The sequence below is a fragment of the Aplysia californica genome, unplaced genomic scaffold (genome assembly GCF_000002075.1).
Source record: "Aplysia californica isolate F4 #8 unplaced genomic scaffold, AplCal3.0 scaffold00128, whole genome shotgun sequence".
Lineage (NCBI taxonomy): Eukaryota > Metazoa > Mollusca > Gastropoda > Aplysiida > Aplysiidae > Aplysia > Aplysia californica.
This window is the reverse complement of record NW_004797398.1, coordinates 873,275-890,483: the sequence shown is the minus strand read 5'-3', so window position 1 is coordinate 890,483 and position 17,209 is coordinate 873,275. Positions and strand designations below refer to the sequence as shown.

Sequence of the window (17,209 nt, the reverse complement as noted above, 5' to 3'; positions counted from 1 at the left end):
GTAGATAGATCATGTTTTTAATAACCCCCATCCCCTCTTAGTCTTAGCCCAGGTTGGCCCTGACAGGCAGGGTTGGAAGCCCACCTCCTAAATGATCTTGTAAATTGCATCAGCGGGTATGTAAAAAAAATCCTTCATTTAATTTTAAACTAGACCCCCATCAACACAATTGTAGATCATTAAAAGGACTTAGGCTTCAACCCTGTGACCTGTCTGCCAGCAGCCCCCCCCCCCCCCCCCCCCGGGGCTGAGAGAGATATAGACCTATAACTCAGTAGAAAACCGAGATAGTCGATAAAAATTCTCCCCATACAGGAATCTTAGTCTTAGTGTTTCAGTTACAGCAAAGTGCCAAGCATTTATACCAAAGACGACGTATAATAATCAGTCAGTGTCAGCACCTGGAAACTAGAATAAAACACAAAGGAACTGCCACAGCATCAAAACAATTAAATTACATAACAACATGAGAAGCTTTTGTACATGAAAATATCAATGTTTATTTACAGAACACATGGTGATGTAATGCATAAAAAAACAGCATGAGCATTGTGCAGAGCTACACCCTGAGGGTGATATTGAATTCAACATGAATGAAATGCCACTGCTTCTGAATCAGTTTGTATCTGCCACATTGCTTGCGAATGACTCGACACCTTTCTCAGAACACCAGCTCGTACAGCAACTGCCGTAACCCTCCTGTGTACCTCCATTAACTCAACTACCGTATTATTTCCCGACGGCTGTCATGGTTTTATCATGCTGAGATACTGCTGTCATCCATCAAGACACTTGTCTGTGTATGATCATCCTCCAGTTATCAATTACAGGAAAAAGACAATGCATTTGCATTTGGGTCTTTGTGTACTAGTACTAGCCAAGTTGTGTCAATTGAATCAAGCCCTTGCTAAGAAAATAGTTCTGCGATAAAAGGGGATAGGCTAAATGTCTGTCACAGAAGCATATGGCCAAACGCCTAATGTGAAAGTGGACAATGAGTACAAGTGACTCACACTTCAGACAAATTTGATTTAGCTCAAACAGGTGCCCACATTGTCAGCAGGTATTCCAAGGAAACATGCAAAGGAAATCAAAACACAGCAAAACATGCTCTAACAATAGCCACCTGTCCAAGACAATCATCTTTACGAATGACTGCTTTCCCTTTAACCCCTCCTCACATGTTTTCTATTATAAAGAGACTGTCCAAGATATCCAGCTGTTTTATAGCCAGTGCCCACTGAGGGGCCAACAAACCGATCGCCCGATTCACAGCCTGAAAACAAACGAGCTTGTTTTTGAGGTGATGAGTCGGGTAATCGGTTTGTGCCACAATAGCAGCTTTGCGCCCTCAATCTGGCTAGCCCCGACCTACCAATCCAAACCGATCATGCCAATGGGCACTCCCTATTTGGCAACCATTTTATTCCTCCACAATGGGTGGCTGTCATGGACAACTTCAACAGTAGTATCTCCTATCCCAATTCCCCCCTTTTATCCAGAGTTAGGGCTACATGATAACAATTATAACTCAAATTTAAAAAAATAAATTCCTAATTTAAAGGTTTGTTTCATTTTTATGCTCCTCGTGGATAAAATTACTGAAAAAATCATTTTGTAGAAATGCACCCAGATCAGATAACATTGACCCTACGGTAGGAAGTATCACTGAATTTTGCATGCTATTTTTTTCTGTCATACCGCTGCAACTTATATAGAAACCATTGTGATAAAAAGCTCCACTTTAACTTTAAACTCAAATTACAAATCAGTGAAAAGAAGGGAGATGACTCAAAATTGAAATAGTGCATTTTTAAGAATACATTTCAAATTGTAAAAATTTATTTTCTGACAATGACTAGTGTCCCCGTTACCGATCCCACACCTCTTGGGTTCCAGCTCCTCATCCAAATGTAGTCAAAATTTCTCAGGAATCCGCTCTTTTGTACAACAAGCCTACTTAGCGCTCTTATAGGCAACAACCACTATGACAAAAGTACGAAAGTCAAGAAAAAAATCTCCTCAACAGAAGTCAACAAGGACAAGAGGGTTCTAAAAAAAAGAAAAGAAAAAAAAAATTTGTAATACTATCAGTACAGACAAAAAAAAAACCCTAAACAGAAAAATACAAGTCAATGGAATTTTTAAAAAGTTGCATCTGGTCATGCCGGCATTGTGCCCTTTGTGCGACTTAAGAATGGTTCAGTGACCTCAACTTTTGATCCTGTCAGTATATTTGCCACACTCTTGGCCAAGTACAGTCTGCCTATCGTTCGATAGATGTATTTTAAAAAATAGAGTAACATATTTCTAAGTTATTTTCAAATTGGGGTGCATTGGAATCACCCTACATAGAATAAAATAGTCATGACCAAAACTGCATTATAAAGAAGTACATTCAATATTATACCTCTATTAAATAACGCAATATTGCATAATAACAAATTTTGTCCAGTCATTAAAAACAAGCCACCTTGGCGCGTTTCTTACAACAGGTTACTTCTGACACGAGACATAATGCCCAAAAGTTCAAAATACTTGTATTTTGATTGTAAAACACCAACACCTTTACTGCACAACTTTCAAAAACACTGGCAGGTTAGCTCAGGAACTTGCGCTGGAGCTTCTCACAAATTCAAGCTGCAGTTTTTGTCCCTTGATTTACCCTCTTCTTTGGTGACCTGAACAATTTCCAATAGATATAGGGAGACGAATTATTTGGGTGTCACAACAATGGGCATACTTTGGTTAACAAACACACCCTAACCCGACAACCGTACTGCACCACAACCAAAACTGCAGAGTCTTGAGAATTCCTTTAAACATTTAAAACTTTATTCCTGGCTGAATCTCCTGACGCTGCAAACAACTATCTTTTTCCCATGCGAAGTACTTTTCAAATATATATATTTTATTATTCAGATTTTTTTCTTTCTAAATCTACACCAATACCAAAATGAAAATGACACAAAGGCTCAAGTAAGCGGAACCAAACAGCCATACCCAGGCAGAGAAAGTGATTTATTTACCCAACGTACCAGTGAGAAATCAAGTACAGTACGCTTTTGCTTAGAGGTGTATTGCACCAAGTCAATTATGCTACGCTGTGGCAAAACAAAATAGTCTCTCCTTCAGAAGTTTCACAACACCTGTTGCCGGGAAGAAAGCAACTCAAGATTCAGTTCCTGAAGTATCACCATGAACGAATGAAGAACAGACGAAGCGTACAGTCAGAGTCACTGAGTCGCTTGCACGGCATGGGCAGCATGAGCGGCAAACGCTTCATCGTTGTTCACCACAATCGTGTACTCCGTGATACCTTCCGCCGTCTTGGCGTCCAGATCCGACTTAGGTTTTGCAATAGCGAAAGCGTCCAACTGTGCTTTGAGCAGGTCAAGGTGCGCCTGTCTCTCCACCCGCTCAAATTCAAACTTGCTCTTCTGTAGTTCCATTTCCCGTTTGTGAAGTTCCAGTTCTTCTCGCCTCAAGTCCAGTTCTGTCTGACGCATCTTGCGGTCCTGATCGTCTTTGCGTTGGAGGAAGTTTAGGAATGACACGATGTCTCGACTTGATACCGAGGAGGACTTTGAGGCAGCAGCATATGACCTTCGCTGTCGATTCATTTCTGGTGGAGCTGAAGAAGAAACACATCAGAAAATATGTTCAAGAAAAATATTGAAACTAAATGAAAGCATCTAAAATGATGTAACATGAGCATGCTTATGAAGCAAGATGATGCAGCTAACAAAAAGGTTTCATACCAGCTTGGTGATTCAGAGACCCTGGACATCATAATTAAACACTCCAGGAACAAAGACAAGATCAACCCAATCACCCTTCATGCAGTAAATTTAGTAAAACAGTTCTTAAAAGTAGTAAGTTAAAAGCTACTAGTCTATTAAACTGGCATGACAGAAAGAGTGATCTTCAAATCAAAGACTTGTTTCCTGTTGTTGATCCTACAACTCTCGGGCTCCTGCTTTTCATCCAAATGTAGTTAAACTTTCTCATAAACACAGTGGAGTCCACTTAAACTGAAATCTGACGGACATCCTGATTTTTTTTCCATTTAGCAGGGTTTTCTGTTCAAACAGGCTTCTCAAAACTTTTTTTAAATCTGGGATTTTATTTTATTTTAATTTAACACTGCTCTCAGATTAACTGTGTTCAGTTTAAACTGACTTCATTATACACCCTTTAGCACATCTAACTTATCTGATGATCTTATAACTGGGCAACAATCACAGTATGACAAAAGCATGAAAGAAATATCTTCACAACAAAACCAGGAAAGCCAACACAACAGAATGAAAATGTAATCCACCTCCATAGGAAAGAAAAAAAAAAAAAAAAAAACGTTAAAAATTTTGGTGACAAACATAATTGCTCAGTCAGAAGTTGAGCTTTTATTTTTAAAACAGTGCTTGCCAACCTAGGGGGTATCACCCATTAGTGGGTAATTTGGTTATTTTGGTGTGCATGGGGATCACCTTAGTAATTATACCCCTTGTTGAAAAGAATGTAGGCGAGCAGTATAAACATTTTTTTACCTCTCAAGAGTACAAAAAAGTGAGCGCTGGCTTTAAAAGGATTGACAAGCACTGATTTTAAAAGAAATCAGGAACAACACCCCCCCCCCCCCCCCGATATGCCTTCAGTGAAAGACTGGACCATCATCTTTTCCATTTCACAGAACCAAATTATGACATCAGAGCTACTCTATTCCCCCCACAACCAGACACAGATACAACATTGCATGGCACTACACAACAAGTGATAGGAACGTGCTGAAACAATCACATCACAGTGAAAGATTAAAGTGCCCAGAGCCCATGCTTCATAGTATCAATGACAACAATATCACCAACACAAAATATCAGGCAGCTTTGAAAAATTTTCTAAATTTCATTTTTTTAAATCCCTTCCTCAATAATACAGGACCTGATGACAGTAAATACAAGTATTTGAGAGGCCTCATATGTAGCACTAAATATTATAAGAGTCAGTAGAACACAATACGGAATATGTCCTATTCTTTTTTTTTTGTAGCTATGACTGGAAAAAAAAAAGAAAGGTCAGAAACCAAACCAACTTGTCTGCACATTATATTACACCAAAAGAATAAAGCCCTACATCTCCTCCAACAAATCTCAACTTTATGCCATAGCGAAATGCCTTACATCAAAACTTTATTTTTTTCAAAAAGAACTCACATGGTGAATATGCTGGTGAGTCTCCTCCCATTTCTGCTGTGGTGTCCATGTCATCATCATCATCATCTAAGACATCATCTTCGTATTTCTTCGGACGTTTCCTTTTCCTGCCTCGACCACCTCTCTTGGGGGGATTGTCGACAGCGTCCTGCCTCGCTTGCGCCAGTTCAAATAAAATAATTCCCATCTCGTCATCAGGCAAAGGAGATCTGAAAGATTCATAGAGGATGAAATGACAAGCGTTATTATATTTTCGTAACAAAGACATATAGAACAACAATTCGAAGACAAGAAGCATATATAACCTACAATTCATTTTAAAAAATTATGCAAACATACAGTTGTAGATAAAAACAATTCACATGTGTATGGATCCTGAAGACACACAATAAACAACTGAAAGATGTAACATTCCATAGACCTGCATGTGAGCCTCAACCAGATTGTCTGAAAATTTTGCGCACACCACACAACCACCCCCCCCCCCTCCAATCCATTCCCCCAATAAGAGCTTTTGTGGGCGTCATAAAACAGCAGCACTTGTAGAGGTACACAATGGGGGCATCAGCCCCCCAAAAAAGAACCTGCAATGGCCCTTCAGAAATGTAAAAAAGCCAGCAAAAGTCCAAAATGGAAAAAAAAACAACCCCACCCCAAAACAAACAAGGAGCATAATAGCATACACTGCTATAAAGTGTTTGATTAAAGTGTTTGATACAATAACAACATGGAATTGGAATGTGAATCCTCCATATAGTATTCTAGATAAATCTAGATCTAGATCTAGTAGAATAAGTGAAAAAGAATAGGCCTTGAGCGAAATCAGCATCGGAACAGAGGCAGAGGGCAGGAACTCGGCTGTTTCTAAAGTCTTATAATTTATGCACCTGATGAAATGCACTTTTACCAACATTAAGAATCCTCCATAGGTCTAAATCTAAAGTGGTCTATAAAAATCTAGATCTTGTAGAGCAAGTGAGCAAGCCTTGAATGAATCCACATCCGAACAATTGGGTCAACACAGTGCTTCCACCAGCTGAAGCTGAAAAAGTAAGGAAAATTCTGCCGGGGGTCTGGGGGCCGCATAGGTCCCCCCCAGCTGGGACCAGGGACAGCGTCCCAGTGGAGGATCAGGGGGCGAAGCCCCCGAAGAAATTGAAATTTAGTGCTGTTAGAGGGTTGAAAATGGCATTTGGGAGCCTGTTTGAAGAGATTGCCTACAGCCCATAACATTTATTTTTTCACCAACATTTTGTCTTGTTTGATTTCTTCACCAACATATCTTTCCATTGTTGACAATGTTTAAAAGCAGGTTCCATTGATAGCAGGAAACCTGGGAATAATGAATAGATATATATGAACCTTCACAATACAGTTGCCCAGTGTATACCCTACTTTTTTCTCAATTTTTCACGTCTGAATGTCGCCTGTCACAACCTCGGAACACCACTTTGAATTATTTTTTATTTTTACCTACGGCTGGATCGGGCCGATCGCCTGAAACTGAAAACAAACAAGTTTGTTTTGGGGTTTTTGAGGCGACCGAGTCTGGCGACCGAGTCTGGCGAACAGCGCGATCGGCCGATCCCATCCATAGTGAGCACCCCCGTATCAGCATTATATTTCTTTCATCGCGGCCCTGATTGCGTTCACGTGCCGTAGAATATGCGCATTGATAATTTCTCTAGATCTAGACAAATTTGCAAAATAAAGTTTCTTTCTGACAGTAATTTTCTGTCTAAGATCACAAGTCAATTTACTTGATCAACGCGCAGATTTTCCAGCCACGGCAACTATCCGAAAAAAGACAGAAGGAATGAGTGAATGATAGAAAGGAGGAAATTGGCACAAAAGTTTCTCCAGATTTTGATCCATCTGCAGGTAAAACATGTACTGCCGACCAACCCGCAATAGGGACATAGCGGAATAATGGCCGATTGCAGGAAATGCGCAATCTGGCAGGTTTCTATAACTTTAACTTGTTGCCGAGAGAAATACCGAAAATATCCGTAACTTATACAAGACGATACATGTACGAAGGCGAAAACGGAATTTCGGCAGTCCTGTGCAGTTGCAGTTTTTTTTTACGGAGGGCGTTGAAAATGATGGAGGAATAAGTACGGAACTGGCAAAAAGTATGGATTTCCGAAAAAATACGGAAGAGTGGAAGCACTGTCAACAGACGAAATTCAAAATGGCCGCTCGAGCATGAAACTGAAAGTAGATCTAATTTAAACCGTCGTCCTTTTTCGTATTCGTATTTCTTTCTACTCCGGTTCCGACAATTATGTTGGAAACGCAGACGTCGGCTAGAAGACGAAAGTGCCGACAAAGCTGACCGGAGGAAAAGGAGGCGCTGGCGATTGGCCAGGCCTCACACTTCGCAACATTGACTAACAGAGGTGGGCCTAGCCATAGCATCGGCCGGGTCGCAGTTGTTGGATTTCAGACGATTGTCGGCAAACATGCAGGTCTCATTACAGACTGGATCAGAGCACTGACTTGTCACAAAATCTTAAGATAGCTTAACAATTTATAATGGGTCAAAACGCAAAACAAAATTTCCCTTCCAGCCCATTATTTCATCAATCAGAAGAGTCTCGATACACACATAAAAAGCTGGTCTTGAATTTCAGTAAGCTACAAGCTCATATTTTCTCGTGGAATCATGTGCAAACAATCTTCGTAAAAATATTTAAATATAGTTTCATAATTCAGTTTCCTTTACAATGAAGACATACGGTCAAACCTGCTCCATCAGCTGTACTTTGCTTGAACTTCGAAACCAAAACAGGAAGGTAGACTCTAAACAGTACAAATACACAATTAATTGTGGTCCTGGGGTTTTTTTTTTTAGGGTAGACGGTGACAGTGAAAAAAAACAAACAAACAGAAAGTTGTTCAACAAGCAATGCTGCAAAGTATTGGGACAAAGTTTTTGCGCAGTGAATAGGAAAATAATTTGCAAATATTTAACACCTTTCTACGTCATTAGAAAGAATTTCAGAAGAAAATAAACAAAACAGGCTGATAGTATTCTGCCTCATTTCGCTGCAGAAGCAAGCACAAAAATCTTGTGAGCTCCAAGACCTTTGGAAGTTTGCTTACTTTCCATTACTGTTTGCCATGTAGCGGTCCATCAGAAATCTGATTCTTTTCTTCACCATCCGAATATTTACAGTTTTGAGGTGACTGTCTCTGCCCTGCAAGTCTGTCACAATGGATGTCCACTGCTTGTCAGCATTCCATGAGATAAAAGGATTATGCTCCAGGACCACTTTGGCAATCAGGAAATCAACATCATCCGTGAAGGAGAACGAGCGAACACTTCTGGGCGAAAAGGGAAAAAATCCAATAAAGAATTAAGTTTCCAGTTTGACCTTCACATACAAGAGAAAGAAAACAAGGGAATGAAAGATCTGTTATGTTAACTCTTTCAACACCAAAAAAAAAGAACATTGTCCACAGAAGTTGTAGAGCAGCGATTTTAACACGATTTTTAAAAATAGTAATTTCTCACTAACCATAGATATTTAACTGAGGTATTATAGTTGCCGTACCTTACGGTTTATTCTGAAAAATCAGCAACCATAACACAATGATTTCTTTTCCAATCATGGCAAGAATATATGCAAAAATATATAAATTAACACCACACAATCAAAGGCGACCTGACTTTTACCTAAGCAAATCTCTAAAGAGCTGCAGCATTAACATTCTAAGGAATTATTCCTTCAAATAACAAGCAAAAAGTAGGATCCTCATATACAATTTTTTTGGGGGAAAAAGACATTTCCATGTAACTTGCAACTCAAATAAACAAAAGAAGGGATGTCTGCATTGGTGTCCTTTTCGCACCATGAAAATAGTTCAAGATTTAAAAGACAAAGAAGGCCAGATAGGTATAGTCTTTGTATAAATTTATAACCCTCTGAGTATAAACATTTTTAGGTCACAATTATTCATATTATTTCAAGTCTTATGATTTTTTAATCTTCATATTACCATTACTACAAAGGCAAAACATTTTTTAAAATTAAATGTTTGCATTAAATCAAAACCATCAATTTTACTTTCAAACTGCATTTTATTACATTATCAGTGACACACAGACTAATATAAAACAGTTGTGTCGGGCAATACTTTTACTCCAACTCAAAAGATGTAGACAAAAACAACCATCATATGTGTGTGTGTGCCTAAAGAAAGGTACCAAAAGTCGGATTTTGACCATTTTGAGTTAAGGGTTAACCTTTAAGGAAATTTAATGCTAAACACACGTTTTTTTTAAATTTCTTAGATATCTCAAGTAATTTTTTAGGTATTGTACATTTTGCGAGGTAGGGTATAAAAATATAATTTTGAGAAAAAGAGCTTTTAAGTTTAACAAACGTGATAACACACAAACTTTAAAAAAATGATTTTTAAATTGTATTTATTCGTGGAAAATTCATTTCCAATTTGGCATTCAGTTGACATTGATATCATGAAAGGGATTCATTGATTAAACATAGCCGGGAAGAGAAAACATGTCTCAACAACAGACCTTTTAAAAGCAGTTTTCATTATTTGTTTTTATTATATCCTTCCCTCAAAAAAATTCAAAGTAAAGCATTTAGAAGTCAAATCAATGAAAACCCTTTGAGCACTGTAAAAAAATATTGGATTGATCATTTTTTTAATGAAAACACATTTTGGTCAAAAAAAGATTTTTGTCTCTACCAGCCTGTAGCCCGAAACGGTCTGGGGCGACTTTTGGTATCTTTCCCTAGGCGAACACATATATATATATATATAAGAATCTATATCATTTAACCAGAAAATCTTTCTATTCCTGAAAAAGAACTAGAACAGTAAATAAAAGTAAAGAAAGCAGCCCACCTGATGATTTCATTTCCTGAGTGAAGGGCATGATTCTTGTGTTCAAGGTTACAACTGACAATATTCAAGGACCCTTGTTTGTACCGAAGATGCACCATCGCTTCACAGCCAAGACCAACATACCTGTGAAAATGGGTACAGTAACATGAGCGCTCTTAGCAAAACGAAGCAAGCACTTGAACAAGCATTATGGTGAGAAGGAACACAGATTACAACTAGTACTGACAGAACAGAAAATGGAAAAAATGATCTTTATATAATGTTTCACCTAAAACTCAAAAACTGACTCACTGCCAACATTGTGTCTACACATCGAAGACTGGGTACAAGACTAAGAAACATGCCAAATTACAAAATTATTATTAAAGGCCCTTGTCAGAGTTTTGCATCATGCAAACTAGAAAATAATTTTACTGCTGCTATCGTAGCATACAAAAAATAACTACTTCATATGATGTGAACATAACCATGCCATCAAAGACAAAATTCTGAAAAGGATCTATCTGAGATCGTTTTTGTTTTCCAACAAAAGAGGCTGTGAAACTTGTAATCCTGAATCCACAAAAAAGTTTGGCCAGCAACACAGTCAATGATGATCTCACCAAGAAGCTAAATTACATTTTCATTCAAACCTGTGTAAAACAGCCACCCATTGTCAAGGAGAAAAGAGGCCGTATAACACAGGTGGCCGTCTTAGGCAGGACTAATCAAAATGAAGAAAGCAAATCATTCTTTTTCAAGGTCCAAACTGGGGCTGAACTCAGACTTTATACTGCCGTAAGGCAAATTCAAAAGAGCTTTTGTTTTCTTTTTTAAAAAAGGGGGTAGGTGGTGTAAAAAAGGTTTTTGTGTTGCTGTTTTGTTGGTTTGGTTGGGTTTTTTTGGCTAGCCTTCTTCTGGTTGCTGATTTTGTGCAAGGGTATAATAAACGAAATATTATGTAAGTAAGACCATGAAGACCGAATGCCATGTTATGTTATAACAAACACATAGGTCGCCACCACTCGGAGAACAAGCGATGCTTCTGTCGCAAGTTCATATCAGCGTCCAATTGATACTTTGTTTCAGATTAGGTAAACAAAACAGTGATCAGTCACTCACACACCATTTGTGCATGAGTTGTGGGTGGGGCTTATAGGTTAGGACAGATCACGCTTGAAAATGTATTGTTAGGCATATCCATTGGTCGACTTGGGTAAACATTCATTGGAGGGACTAATAATAACGACACGTGAATGGATTATGACAGCCCGTCCACAGCGTGAGAGGCCGATTCAAAATTTAAGACAAAGCGTTTGGCAATGAGTGACAATGCCTGGCCACCTGAGGCAGGTAAATTTGGCTGTGGGTTGATATAATAAGGTGGCCGCGGCCACGTTGGACAGGTGACCATTTCACACAGTTATATTATATCGAAAAACCGCTAAGGGGAAAATGGAAAGTGACTGTTTGTACAGGTGGCCGTCATTGCAGGTTCGACTGTATTTATGAAATAACAATGTACAGGAAAGGAAGCCCCAAAGATAAAAGTGCGTTCTTGAAACACAGTGAAAATTTAACACTTGTAATTCTGGCAGCACAAAGAGGTGGTCCCTATGTCCCGGAGCAAGAGCAAGACGTGAAGGCAGGGTTGGTGATTTTTTTGATTTTTTAAATAAAAATTAAAAAAATCGATTTTTTTAATTTAAATCAGATTTTTTAAATTTAAATCGGATTTTTTTTTTTTTTAAATGTCGACACAGTTTGGGATTTTTGGAGGCTAAAAGTAAGTTCTTTTAGTGCAAAATGCATTGTCTTTATTTTAACTAATGATTAATTTAAGCAACTGCAATTTTAGAAAGCCTTAATCTGCTATATCAGTGAGTTATGGCTGCAAACAAAAAATGAAGAAAATGTCAGTCTAAAAGGAAGGGGGGGGGGGGGTAATTATGCATAGATAAACTGGCATTTTTATTACAATGTTTGTGTGTGCGCGCGCTTGTGTTTGTCTAAAAAGAAAAAGAAAATGCTAATTTCAATTATGAAAAAAAAGTAAATTGAATACAGTATTATTTTACTACTTACAGTGACAGGGGGGAAAGCAGACTTTTAAGCATGATTATTTTAGTCTACTAAACCTTATATCTGTTTTATAAAACCAAGGAAAGGAATTCTGAATGTTTAAAGATGTAAAAACAGAATACATTTTTTTAAAGTGATTTAAATCACTGAGTTCTATTTTTAAAATCAAGTTGATTTAAATTTAAAAAATCAACCGATTTAAATCAACTTGATGAAAAAACAATTATGAAAAAAAGTAAATTGAAAACTGTATTATTTTACAGTGACTAGGGGGAAAGAAGACTTTTAAGCATGATTATATTAGTCTACTAAACCTTATATCGTTTAATAAAACCAAGGAAAGAAATTCTGAATGTTTAAATATATGTAAAAACTGAATACATTTTTTTAAAAGTGATTTAAATCATTGATTTTTTATTTAAAAATCAAGTTGATTAAAATATAAAAAATCAACTGATTTAAATCAACCCAGCTCTGATTTCTATTATGGAAAAAAAAGTAAATTGAATACTGTATTATTTTACAGTGAAAGGGGGGAAAGCAGACTTTTAAGCATGATTATATTAGTCTACTAAACTTTATATGTGTTTTATGAAACCAAGGAAAGGAATTCTGAATGTAGAAATGTGTAAAAACTGAATAAAAATACATTTTTTAAAAAGTGATTTAAATCACTGATTTTTATTTTAAAAATCAAGTTGATTTAAATTTAAAAAATCAACTGATTTAAATCAACCCAACCCTGCGTGAAGGCAGGCTATAACTTACTGCTTCAAAAGTTGAATGACCATATAAAATAAGAATTCATAGGAACACATTCAGAGGTGTAACTAGAAAAAAATGTCCCAGCAGTGGACTTCCTTTGACCCTTTAAAAATAAAAAAAATATCCAGCTCCTATGTCTCATTGGATTGGACACACTCACAGGAAGTCAAGCAGCTGCATAACAAGGAAAGTGGTAGACTGGAACCCACAAGGTAAAAGATCAAGGGGAAGACCAACGGAACCTGGAGAAGAGTCATGGAAATGGATGTACAAAAAAAGTAGGAAGAACATGGGGTAATATCAAGCGATAAGGAAAGAAGGAAAGTGTTTTCTCGTGGCCTATATCCTGATCCAGGGTGAGAAAAGCGATTCTGATGATGTCTCGTTTCTGAAGCAAAAAGAACAAAAGCTTTTCCTCACTTTTTTGTTTTCCTGAGGCTGCTTTCTCTCTTGACAGGGTTACCATAGTTCTGACAGACCATCTTCACAGTCTGATAAACAAAGCGATCAGCAATCTTGTCCTTCACACGACGCTCATTGGCGTATTCAATACTTGTGGCAGACTTTGGCTTGAAAGCTGAAAGAATCAATATGAAAGAAAGACATTTAAACCACACTTAGCAAACAAATATCCATTATTATATTTTTCAAAAAACAACAACCGAAAAAAAACTATTCCATTGACACCTAGTGATGTTGTATCATGCAGTAAAAACTTCAAGACACGAGTCCTCAATGTTTCATTACTATTTTTTTTCCCCCCCTGCAAATCATGTCATGTTAATTTTCTTTAGAATCCATATTACTGACACAACTCTACCATACAAAAGAATAATTTGAAAGTGCTTTGTGCAACAACAAAAAGGTTGGGTTTTTAAAATTCAATGAAAAGATAATAATTATAATCTAGTTACCGGATCCAGTGACACGCTGAAACTCTTCAAACAAGGTTGAAAATTCTTCCCAGCTGTCAAACTCTGTCTTCCCTTGAAACACTTTGAGGAAGTCCTCCGTCGTGTCAACAGCTGCGTCATCCGTTCCTGTGGCAAAGATGATATTCCCCTTATTGTCCTCCTCCTGCTCCTCTTGCTCCTGCTCAGGCTCTGGCTCTGGGTCCTGCTCAGACTGTTCTTGCTCTGGTGGTTCTTGCTCTGGTTCAGCCATTGTGGGACCTATGCGCTGCTCAGCAATTTGATATCTGGAAAAGACAATTACAATCATAATCTTTCAATACATATACATGTATATTGGTCACTGAGGGTGCATTTATTATTTTTGTTTTAGTAAGCGTTTTACGGCAATTGCAAAACAATTTGGTCAAATGTGCCAAAGACTAGAGGTGTTATAAGAGAGTAACAAACACAAAAAAGAAGGAAGAGAGCAGGACGATAGATGTTTGATAGGAAAGAATTTATGAGCAAACCGCACCAGAGCACCTGCCAGCCACCAGCAAATTACAATCTCATAACCTATCAATACGCATCATTGGTCACAGAGTGTGCATTATATTAAGTATTTTTGCTTTAATAAGCGTAAGGCAATTGCAACACAGTTTGGTTAAATGTGCTGAAGATTAGAGATAAATTTTTTTTAAATGATGTGTCTATATATTCCCAGCCGGTGTTGAGAATAGTAGAATTTGCCTACCAATGTTTTTATTTTTAGGCAAGCCTACGAGACCAAGATTTTACATTATCAGATAATCAGGTAACCCATCTCATTCGCACCGCGCGCCTTCTGCTATACGCTGTCACAGAGAGTTGAAAGCTTGAAAATTAAAGGCAACTTTTTTCATCTTTTTGGTGGCAACTTTTGGACGAAAAATGGAAACAAACGCAGATGCTAGATATACATGTAAAATGTAATTTAATCTTGAAATATAGTGAGCCCCAACTCTTCAGCTGGAGCATTAAATTATAATAAGTTGTTCCACAAATTTTCCTCGACAGTTAATATACAAAATATCAGAACAGAGAATGTTTTTCGTGTTTTTCTGTTTTATGTATCATCACATTCAGTACTTTGTAATACAGTACAGAAACCTGTCTAAACGGAATCTACCCACTCCCCCCTTGATTATTCCTCTTTAACTACCAGTATAAAACATAAACCTGTCCAACGCGGAAACAGAAAGAAAAATCCGCTCCCTTCCAAGGGTTTCACCTGTCTAAGACAGTCTAAAATGCTTTGCCTGCTCAGCTCTGTTTGAAACAAAACTCGCAAGTTTGGTTCCGCCAGCTCTAAAAACTAACGCCATGGCCATGCCGCTGGGCAAGGAAGAGGAGTAGGGGTGCAATTTGGGGGTAGATGTTACTCCATCGTGTGAGCCCAGAGAGATCATGTAGATGGTCAGGGTGGTGCGGGTGTGACATCTCACGACTGCCCGTGAGAGTGCTTGAGTAGCGAGCCACTACAGAAACTTTCCTGGGTAGCCAGAAGCCAGAGGTGTGAAATTAGACTGACCAGTGCCTGCCGCCCTGATCGTAAGGCCAGCCTAGAAAAGAGTACCTTGAATTGAAGATTTTGTAGAGATAATTACGATATAAGTACTTTTCTAATCTAAGCCGTCTAAGGTATCTCGAATAAGCCCCCCCCCCCCCCCTGCTTAATTAAAATTTTCTGGGTTTTTTGTGCCCCCCCCCCCCCCTCCTTATGGGTCTACCCCCCATTTATTATTTTCCGGCTTGCCACGTCCGACGATCACATGAAACATATCTCTATCTCTACAATCTAGCTGAATGAAACTTCTTTTTTTTTTATATTATGGCATACATATATATCATGGCCACCTCTATTCTCACCCGGGGTGAGAATAGTGCAGGCGGGTCTTGTGGCTATTCTCACCCGGTGCGCGTGTCAACAAATTTTGCGTTCACCCTAAACCACAGAATTCTACACTGTGAGTGTGATAAGAGAAAAATTGTAGAATTCTGTGCTGTGAACAAACGTTCCATTACAACTGTACTTGTAGCCTACTAAAAGCGTACAATTTTGTCTGTGGGCAGTGGAGAGAGAGAGAGAGTGAGAGAGAGAACAAAACAAAATGGCGACCCGCGTAGTTCGGCTCGATTCGAAAAGTTAAATAGCCGTAGCATCTTTGTAGACAACCAAATTAATTTACTTTTGTGTTTTAACATCATTTTTTAACTTTGTTTTGGTCAATTTGATCGTCCACACCGATAGACAGTATTCAGAAAGAGACAGAGAGAGAGAGAGAAGAGGGGAGGAGTAGATCTTGCGAGAACTTCCGGGCGGGTGAGAATAGCCACTTTCATATATCATATATATATTACCCTCAGTATTAGTACAGTAACAGGTACCGGGTTGGCTACCTCCATTTTCTGTGCTTTTTAAAAACTTTTGTACATTGGTTTATTTATTTAAATTAGATCTAGATCTATTTCAGTTTCAGGTTTGTTCCTAACCTAAATGGGAACAGTTGTCACAGTTACTTACTGATGATCTCTTTTCTTCTTTTAATTCACTGAAGGAGAAATAAAACAGATTTGTTCCTACTAGTACTAGATCTAGTTACTAGTACAGGGGTAAGAGGTTGAATGTGCCATCCCCCCTTTTAACCCCCCTTTATTTGACACCTAAGGAAAGTTAGAGTAGAATGTATATATTATATAGGTATCTCTAGTCAGTCTTTGTCTTGTAAACTTTAAAGTTAAAGGCCCTCTTCTAGGAATCTACTAAACTACTCTGCCAAATCCAACTAGAGTTGGTAGTAATTGTAGTACCAGTAGATCGGTAGATCATAGAATTATTGTTGGATGTTTGTGTAAGTTGTAAGTAAAAGAAGTCTACATTTAGATATCTAGATAATTAGTAGAGAATTCTAGTAGCTATCTCTTGTAGTTGTAGATCTACTAGATCTACTACTAGAATCTCTAGGCTATTACTATTATAGAGAAAAGTAGATCTAGCCTCTTGACACAACAATTGTACAAAGACGTTTGTTACTGCCCGAGAAGGCAAAATGCTTATAATAAGGTGTTGATACATTCATAATGCAGAGAGGAGGACATCTCCTTACCCAATTTAATTAATTTTGAGAAATGTTTTATACTTCAACAAATAATTCCAATGTGCATTTGGCTCTGTCGAATTCGCAACAGGCAAGCTGGCAAGCAGTTCTGTTTGGCCATCAAACCAAGTCTGAGATGAAAATAAAATAACCCAGTCACTGACGAAGAATATGAAATGAGAAGATAGTTTTCAGAGTAAATCAACAGACAAATGTGTTTAAAAATTACCTGGATCGTTTGATGCAAGTGGGCCAACAA

At 38.0% G+C, this 17,209-nt stretch overlaps 1 protein-coding gene across 1 annotated transcript; it reads right to left on the bottom strand.

The window, feature by feature from the left end:
* Window positions 1–475: 475 nt before the first annotated feature.
* Window positions 476–17,125, bottom strand: LOC101863807. The gene is made up of 7 exons (XM_013081384.2): window positions 16,993–17,125; window positions 13,835–14,118; window positions 13,341–13,497; window positions 10,095–10,217; window positions 8,322–8,543; window positions 5,214–5,422; window positions 476–3,634 (listed from the first exon to the last, which is right to left on the bottom strand). Exons 2-7 carry the CDS (start codon window positions 14,082–14,084, stop codon window positions 3,237–3,239), a joined length of 1,359 nt encoding a protein of 452 aa, XP_012936838.1. The 5' UTR covers window positions 14,085–14,118; window positions 16,993–17,125; the 3' UTR covers window positions 476–3,236.
* Window positions 17,126–17,209: the final 84 nt, after the last annotated feature.